General features: G+C 42.5%; 1 protein-coding gene across 1 annotated transcript in view; it reads right to left on the bottom strand.

Annotated features, from left to right (window-relative positions):
* Positions 1-3,724: 3,724 nt before the first annotated feature.
* The window catches only part of NKAP (NFKB activating protein), a 19,237-nt gene continuing 13,209 nt past the window's right edge, over positions 3,725-9,752 (bottom strand). Inside the window, exons 8-9 of the mRNA XM_025372402.1 lie at positions 8,908-9,057; positions 3,725-4,067 (exon numbers count right to left, since the gene is read on the bottom strand). Of these exons, the coding sequence (XP_025228187.1) occupies positions 3,893-4,067; positions 8,908-9,057 (325 nt within the window). The 3' untranslated portion in view covers positions 3,725-3,892. The remainder of the gene's footprint in view (positions 4,068-8,907; positions 9,058-9,752) is intronic.

Consider the following 9,752-nt stretch of genomic DNA (forward strand, 5'->3'; position numbering starts at 1 on the left):
GTAACAACACTCATGAGCTGAAAATAAAATACTTTTAGCTGTTTTATTCTTCCTGCCTCTTTCCCAAAGAATATGCCAATGAAGCTGTTCTTGATGTCACAATATGCATATATAACAAAATTTCTGCATTTAAACTACCTTGCCTACTGAAAATAGGAGAACATAATCATTTCATCTCTAGGAACCAGTAACCAAAAAAAAAAAAAAAAAAAAAGTCCTTAGAGATTATTTATTTATTTATTTATTTAGAGATGTAGTCTCGCTCTGTCTCCCAAGCCAGAGTACAGTGGCGTGATCTCAGCTCACTGCAACCTCCACCTCCCAGGTTCAAGTGATTCTCCTGCCTCAGCCCCCCGAGTAGCTGGGACTACAGGCACGTGCCACCACGCCCGGCTAAATTCTTTGTATTTTTAGTAGAGATGGGGTTTCACCGTGTTAGCCAGGATGGTCTTGATCTCCTGACATCATGACCCACCCACCTCGGCCTCCCAAAGTGCTGGGATTACAGGCGTGAGCCACCACGCCCGGCTGAGAATAAAATTTTTTTTTTTTTTTTTTTTTTTTTTTTTTGAGACGGAGTCTCGCTCTGTCGCCCAGGCTGGAGTGCAGTGGCCAGATCTCAGCTCACTGCAAGCTCCGCCTCCCGGGTTCCCGCCATTCTCCTGCCTCAGCCTCCCGAGTAGCTGGGACTACAGGCGCCCACAACCGCGCCCGGCTAATTTTTTGTATTTTTAGTAGAGACGAGGTTTCACCGTGGTCTCGATCTCCTGACCTTGTGATCCGCCTGCCTCGGCCTCCCAAAGTGCTGGGATTACAGGCGTGAGCCACCGCGCCCGGCTGAGAATAAAATTTTTAAGTGGGTATTATAAAATTCAGGTTTTATTATTCAGGGAAGTAGATGGATTGAGATTCAAAACTTTGGGAACTAGTTTCTTTTTAACTTTTGAAAACTACAGATTTATTAGGCTAGGCAGCAACTATGATTAGGTATAAATAAACAGAAATTCAGGGGTCATTAATGTTGCTACATGCTCTTTATTTCAGTAGTTGCGGGTTAAAAGTAGACATTTCCTGGAACATATATTTAATAGTATTTATGACTGTTAATACTATTTAATAATAAAACTTTTGGCTGGGTGTGGTGGCTCACGCCCAGCACTTTGGGAGGCCGAGGCGGTGGACTGTTTGAGGTCAGGAGTTCGAGACCAGCCTGGGCAACAAGGTGAAACCCCGTCTCTACTAAATATACAAAAATTAGCTAGGCATGATGGTGCACACTGGTAGTGCCAGCTGCTCAGGAGGCTGAGGTGGAGGATTGCTTGAGCCCAGGAGGCAGAGGTTGCAGTGAGCTGAGATTGCACCACTGAACTCTAGCCTGGGTGACAGAGGGAGACCCTGTCTCAAAAATAATAATAAAAAAACTTTTGCTCTATACTTTGAAATATGACTGCCTTATTTAAACACTTGAAAAACAACCACTTAAAAATATAAGGCAAGAGGGCATTTTACAATAGTATAATCAGAATGTCCTTATCACCCAGGTAATTTAAATTTATCACAGGCATGTAATAATAATGCAGATCAAACAACCTTAACAAAAACAGCCAGGCACGGTTGCTCACACCTGTAATCCTAGCATTTCGGGAGGCTGAGGTGGGCAGATGACTTGAGGTCAGGAGTTCGAGACCAGCCTGGCCAAGATGGCGAAACCCCATCTCTATTGAAAATACAAAAATAAGCTAGGTGGGGTGGTGAGTGCCTGTAATCCCAGCTACTCGGGAGGCTGAGGTGGGAGGATCACTTGAACCCAGGAGGCTGAGGTTACAGTGAACCAAGATCGCACCACTGGGCTCCAGCCTGAGTGACAGAGTGAGACTCTATCTCAAAAAACAAAAAACAGAAAACAAAACCAACTTTAACGAAAACAGCCAAAACTTTCAGGGTTCCCTCCCCCATTCACTCTTCTGACCTAAACAAAATTGAACAAAATAAACGAAGGAACAATATCATGATATCAGAGTCCCACAATTTTCCATTTCTCCCCAACTTAAAAATAAACAGAAAGGTTTAACAGTGTATAAAATGAAATCTACTTAGTATATGAAAGACAGTTAAAAATATTTAATATCATTTTAGTTTCTCTTATGAAACAATTAAGCTAAAATACTGACTCATTATATTTTTCCTTATCAGAACTCCTATTCTTTTGGATGTCATCCTATCGTCAAGCTCATATCAGCTCAGATTGAAATAAAGTACTTACATGGGCATAAAGAGTAGACTTCTTAAGACTTTATATTTGAAAGAACCATTTTAAAGTAACTTATTAAGAATTTAGGCCAGACGCGGTGGCTCACGCTTGTAATCCCAACACTTTGGGAGGCCGAGGCGGGCAGATCACCTGAGGTTGGGAGTTCTAGACCAGCCTGACCAACATGGAGAAACCCCATCTCTACTAAAAATACGAAATTAGCTGGGCATGGTGGCACATACCTGTAATCCCAGCTACTCAGGAGGCTGAGGCAGGAGAATTGTTCGCACCCAGGAGGTGGAGGTTGTGGTGAGCCGAAATCGCCCCATTGCACTCCAGCCTGGGCAACAAGAGCGAAACTCCATCTCAAAAAAGAAACAATTTAAAATATCTAATGTTCGCATTTTCAATTCAACAAATCTGTGGGTTAGTTTGCTTTTTGGTTTGTTTGTTGGTTTTAGAGTGGAGGCAGGGACTTAAATCAAAACCCATTATTTCCAGGGCAGATCATATATTATAGTACACAAATCAGTTTTCAAATTCCAGATTTGCTTTTCGCAGCAATGCCTTCATTTTGTTAACAAAAGTGGCCTCCTATATGTTTCTATCAAGTCCATTTGTAACACATTCAACACAGAGGAGTGATAATTTCCTAAAAGTTCAGTTGGGGTAGAGGTGGGGGTGGGGCAGGCACCACATAAGAGCTAATAGTAGCATTGTCTCATGGTGTGAGATTGAAGTTTCTCATCTCACTAACACTTTTTTTCATGCCACCTCTTCCAATACAGTAGGATTTTAATCATAATTTGGATTTTTTTTTTTTTTTTGAGACAGAGTTTCACCCTTCTTGCTCAGGCTGGAGTGCAATGGCACAATCTCGGCTCACTGCAACCTCCGCCTCCTGGATTCAAGCAATTCTCCTGCCTCAGCCTCCCAAGTAGCTGGGATTACAGGCGCCCACCACCATGCCCGGCTAAATTTTGTATTTTTTGGTAGGGACAGGGTTTCACCATGTTGACCAGGCTGGTCTCGACTCCTGACCTCAGGTGATCCACCCACTTTGGCCTCCCAAAGTGCTGGGGTTACAGGCGTGAGCCACCGTGCCCGGCATTTTTTTTTTTTTTTTGAGACAGAGTCTTGCTCGGTTGCCCAGGCTGCAGTGTAGTGGCACAATCTCGGCTCACTGCAACCTCCACCTCCTAGGTTTAAGTGATTCTCCTGCCTCATCCTCTTGAGTAGCTGGGACTACAGGTGTGCGCCACTACTCCTGGCTGATTTTGTATTTTTAGTAGGGACAGGGTTTCACCATGTTGGCCAGGCTGGTCTCAAACTCCTGTCCTCAAGTGATCCCCCTGCCTTGGCCTCCCAAAGTGCTGGGATTACAGGCGTGAGCCACCATGCCCAGCCCATAATTTGAATTTTTAAACCAGAAAGTTATTATGGTCAATCCAAAATAACCCAAAGAACTTGCTGAAGTTATATCAATAAGTAGCTTTTTATTGAAGGACTGAAAGAATTAAATAGAAGGCACAGTAGCACTGTAAAGCTTTCTCAGAACATAATAATCTTTTTCTATGTATGTGTGGAACCCAGACTTTCTTTTTTGTTGTTAAAAATGTCTTCTGGACAATCAGAAAATCCTTATTTGTCATCCTTCCCTTTGGTCTTTCTGTAAACCATTTCCCGAAAACTGGCCAGAATCTTGTTCTCTCTCTTTCGTCTCTCTTCTTGGTTAAAGGATGCAAGGGCTCTCTTCTCATCAGCACTATAGATCTGGTTCTCTTTTCGCAGTCGCACAGCCTCCATTCGGCGATGCCTGGAGAGAATTTTATTTTTGGCTTAATTTCTCAGTAATTATTTTCATAGTACATCCTCATTAATCTTTTCTTACCCAGAGTGGTCTATTTTTTTTTTTTTTTTTTTTTTTGAGACAATGTCTCGCGCTGTGTCACCCAGGCTGGAGTGCAGTGGCGCGATCTCGGCTCACTGCAAGCTCCGCCTCTCAGGTTCACGCCATTCTCCTGCCTCAGCCTCCGAGTAGCTGGGACTACAGGCGCCCGCCACCACGCCCGGCTAGTTTTTTGTATTTTTAGTAGAGACGGGGTTTCACCATGTTAGCCAGGATGGTCTCGATCTCCTGACCTCGTGATCCACCCGCCTCGGCCTCCCAAAGTGCTGGGATTACAGGCTTGAGCCACCGCGCCCGGCCCCAGAGTGGTCTATTTAACAGCTGACAAATAAAAACTGTTTTTGAAATGGGTTAAATTTCCAAAAGATAATTTATTAATATTTTAGCTGCCTGACACGTCCTTTTTTTTTTGTTTTGTTTTGTTTTGAGACGGAGTCCTGCTCTGTCGCCCAGGCTGGAGTGCAGTGGTGCAATCTCGGCTCACTGCAACTTCCACCTCCCTGGCTCAAGCAATTCCCCTATCTCAGCCTCCTGAGTAGCTGGGATTACAGGTCCGGCTAATTTTTGTATTTTTAGTAGAGACAGGGTTTCACCATGTTGGCTAGGATGATCTCGAACTCCTGAACTCAAGTAATCCACCTGTGTCAGCCTCCCAAAGTGCTGAGATTACAGGCGTGAGCCACCGTGCCTGGCCCTGATATGTCTTTGATTCATTTCCACTATTCAAATAATGATCTCTGATATCCTGTCAACATAGTACATGTTATCCTTTTTTTTTTTTTTTTTTGAGATGTAGTCTGGCTCTGTCACCCAGGCTGGAGTGCAGTGGCGCAATCTTGGTTCACTGCGACCTCTGCCTCCCAGGCTCAAGTGATTCCCCTGCCTCAGCCTCCCGAGTAGCCAGGACTACAGGTGTGTGCCACCACGCCTGACTAATTTTTCTATTTTTAGTAGAGATGGAGTTTCGCCATTTTGGCCAGGCTGGTTTCAAACTCCTGACCTCAGGTGATCCACCCACCTCGGCTCCCAAAGTGCTGGGATTACAGATGTGAGCCACCGTGCCCAGCCACTATCATTAATTTCAAATAGTAAGGGTATACGTCTAATTTGTTTCCAGTAAAACAACCAGAAATGGGCAAATTATTAAACTTCCTAGGTGATATATCCATTTGCCTTTGTGGAATTGATAGCAGAACAGATAAAACATTTAACTAGTCATTAATCAGATGGAACTTCCTTCAAGGTTCTACTTTACCATACAACCAAAAGAACCAGGTCTAGGCTGGGCACGGTGGCTCACGCCTGTAATCCCAGCACTTTGGGAGGCTGAGGCGGGCAGATCACTTGAGGTCAGGAGTTCAAGACCAGCCTGGCCAACGTGGTGAAACCTCGTTTCTACTAAAAATACAAAAATTAGTTGGGTGTGGTGGCGGGTGCCTGTAATCCCAGCTACTCGGGAGGCTGAGGCAGGAGAATCGTTTGAACCCAGGAGGCGGAGGTTGCAGTGAGCTGAGATCGCGCCACTGCACTCCAGCCTGGGGGACAAGAGTGAAACTAGGTAAAAAAAAAAAAAAAAAAAAGAACCAAGTCTAAATCTATAATTGAAGAGCAGTTTTTGTCAGTGGATTTAACTTCTGAGTCTCCCTCTGTCACTCAGGCTGGAGTGCAGTGGCATCATCTCAGCTTACTGCAACCTCTGCCTCCCAGGTTCAACCGATTCTCCTGCCTCAGCCTCCTGAGTAGCTGGGATTACAGGCACCCGCTACCACGTCCAGCTCCTTTTTATATTTTTAGTAGAGACAGGGTTTCACCATGTTGGCCAGCTGGTCTTGAACTCCTGGCCTCAAGTGAATCGTCTGCCTCGGCCTCCCAAAGTGCTGGGATTACAGGTGTGAGCCACCGTGCCTGGCTGCCGCACTGTTTTTTATATTTGGTAATACAGGGTCCTACTTTCATCTTTTTTCATATGAATAACCATTTCTTTCCTATTTCATGTACTGAATGGTTCTTTCTTTCCCCATTGATCCGACATGCTATCTCTTTCATACACTGAAGTTCCAAACATGTATCTTTGGGCTCTGAATTTTATTTTTATTTTTATTTTTTGAGATAGTGTTTTGCTCTTGTTGCCCAGGCTGGAGTACAATGGCGAGGTGTCAGCTCACTACAACCTCTGCCTCATGGGTTCAAGTGATTCTCCTGCCTCAGCCTCCCAAGTAGCTGGGACTACAGGCACCCGCCACTACACCCAGCTAATTTTTGTATTTTTAGTAGAGACGAGGTTTCACCACGTTGGCCAGGCTGGTCTTGAAATCCTGACCTCAGGTGATCCACCCGCCGCAGCTTCCCAAAGTGCTGGGATAACAGGCGTGAGCCACTGCGCCCAGCCTGAGTTTTATTCCATTGAATAATTCAGTTGTTCTCCCATGCTTTCTAAAGTGCTGTGAGCTTCATAATAAATCCTCCTATCTTGTAGGGGAAATCTTACCTACCTGCTCTTCTTTTTCAGGAGTGACTTGGCTATTCTTGTCCTTTTAGTCTAACATATAAATTTTAGAACTGGCTTATTAAGTTTCATGAAAAACTGTGTTGTGATTTTGATTGGGACTGTATTCAATATAAAGATCAATTTGGGAAGAACTGACAACTTTACAATATTGATTTCCTATCCATGAACCTGGTATCTCTCCAGTTATTTAAGTTTTCTTTAATCTTACCTTCTTGCTCTTCTTCTTCAGAAGTGACCTGGCTATTCTTGTCCTTTTAGTGTAAAATATACATTTTAGAACCAGCTGAATAAGTCTCATGAAAAACTATGTTGTGATTTTGATTGGAACTGTTGAATATACAGATTCTTAAAGTCTTACATTTTTCTCCATAGAACCTGGGGCATCTTTTGTTAAGATTTATTCTTAAGTCCTTCATATTCTGACACTGTTATAAACTTTCTAGGTTTCTGCTGTTGGTAAATAGAAATGAAATTCATTTTTATTGGAACTGTATTGAATATACAATCTCTTAATAATGTTTTATAGTTTTCCTCACAGAGTGTTGGGCATCTTTTGTTAAGATTTATTCTGAAGTCCTTCATATTCTCTGATACTATTACAAATGTTGTTTTCTTCTTATTTAGTTACATTTTCTAGTTATCTGTTGCTGGTAAATAGAAATGCAATGGATTTTTGTGTATTAACCTTATATCCAACCATTTGTTAAACACTCCTCTTATTTATAATTTATCTGGAGATTCTTTGGGATTTTCTATGTAAACAATCAAATCATTCACAATGTCATTCACAAAAAAATGACATTTTATTTTTTGAGATGGAGTTTCACTCTTGTCACCCAGGCTGGAGTGCAATGGCATGATCTTGGCTCACTGCAACTGCCTCCTGGATTCAAGTGATTCTCCTGCCTCAGCCTCCTGAGTAGCTGGGACTATAGGCGTCCGCCACCATGCCCAGCTAATTTTTGTATTTTTGGTAAAGACGGGGTTTCACCATGTTGGCCAGGCTGGTCTTGAATTCCTGACCTCAGGTGATCCACCCGACTATGCCTCCCAAAGTGCTGGGATTACAGGCGTGAGCCACCGCACCTGGATAAAAAATGACATTGTTATACTGTCCTTTCCAATCCTTATTATATTATTATTATTATTATTGTTTTTTCAGGCGGAGTCTTGCTCTCCAGGCTGGCATGCAGTGGTGTGATCTTGGTTCATTGCCTTCTGGGTTCAAGCGATTCTCCTGCTTCAGCCTCCTGAGCAGCTGGGATTACAGCTGCGTACCACCACGTCTGGCTAATTTTTGTGTTTTTAGTAGAGATGGGTTTCACCATGTTGCCCAGGCTAGTCTTGAACTCCTGGGCTCAAGTGATCTGCCTGCCTTGGCCTCCCAAAGTGCTGGGATTACAGGCATGAGCCACTGTGCCCGGCCTTCCTTTCCAATCCTTGTGTCTCTAATTTCTTTTTCTTGCCTTACTGCATGGGTCCTCCAGTGTAATACTTCAAATATTGGTCCTCAGAATTACAAGATTCTGGAGGTGCTTCAGGGTTTCTGCAAATATTTGCCTTCAATATCATTTAAAAATAGTTATCTACTTTAAAAAGTTTATCAAGTTTTAAAGAATCCAAAATTCAATTTGATCTAAATACTCCTGCCCTATTAGCTCATTCTCCTGGTTCTTCCTGGAACTTTTCCCTTTCCTAATTTTATATTTGTTTCCCCATGCTGAATCCAGTGTCTTTTTAAAATTTATATATTTATTCATTTATTTATTAGCCAGGACATGTTCTCAGCTGACCAATGTCTTTTATCATCTTTTTCTGTTATTCAGTCTCAGAAATCTGGGCCCATAAAGAACTGGAGACAAACTTGTAACCAGGAAACACTGTCTTGCGAAAATATTTCCCTAATTGCCACATTCCTCACGGGACAGTGATAAATAGCTGAATTTAACTATATCCTCCAGTGGATAAAATATCTGTACCCAAATACCAACTAGGAAAGGACATTAGAAAGACTGATTCTTTGAAGTCAGAGATATAGCTGAGTTTGAGGTTGAGTTGCATATATACTTGGAATTGCAGAAAACCATGTTATACTAACAAAACTAGTATCAAACCAATATTTATACTCTACTTTTAATAAGAAACAGTCACTTAATGAGAATAAATTACGAAAATATAATTCTGGTAGTAAAAAAGAAGATCTAGTCATGGAAACTGAGCTTAATGCCAATAACATACCTGCTACCACTCATTACATAACCTGAGCATTCAAATGATGCAATTTCTTCACTTGTCAAGCCAATTTCACCTCTTCGTGGGATACGTTTTCCAGCTTTTACATATTCAGCCATAGCTGCGCCTTCACCAGGTAACAGAGCATGGCCATAGCTACAAAGTAATTCAGAATTCAGAAAACGTCCATTAAATCATCTTAATATTAAAAACTCATAATCTAAAGAGAGCACCAAAAAACCCCACATTTTCTCTCAGACAAGAGTAGGAGTAACAATGCTCAGCAGTAGTGCGCTAGGAAGCTCAATGTGAATTGCTTTATCCTAATTAGTGTATTAAATATTGCATTGCACTATGACCTATACAACTAACCCAGAAATGCAGAAATATTTTGAAAAAAAGAACTGATGTGAGTATAGATTCACAGTTTACAATTATGGATTAATTTATCCCTACAGGTATTGTCATTACTGGTTCTGGCTCCAGCTGATTCCCTTTCCCTTTTTCCCTTAAAAAATCCCAAGTATGCCAGGCACAGTGTCTCATGCCTATAATCCGAGCACTTTGGGAGGCCGAGGCGGGCGGATCACCTGAGGTCAGGAGCTCAAGACCAGCCTGGCCAACATGGTGAAACCCTGTCTCTACTAAAAATACAAAATTAGCCGGGCATGGTGGTGCATGCTTGTAGTCCCAGCTACTCAGCAGGCTGAGGCAGGAGAATCACTTGAACCCGGGAGGTGGAGGTTGCAGTGAGCTGAGATCGTGTCACTGCACTCCAGCCTGGGTGACAGAGCGAGACTTTGTCTCAAAAAAAAAAAAAAAAAAAAAAAAAAAAAAAAAAAAAAATCCAA

This window comes from Theropithecus gelada, chromosome X, assembly GCF_003255815.1.
Source record: "Theropithecus gelada isolate Dixy chromosome X, Tgel_1.0, whole genome shotgun sequence".
Lineage (NCBI taxonomy): Eukaryota > Metazoa > Chordata > Mammalia > Primates > Cercopithecidae > Theropithecus > Theropithecus gelada.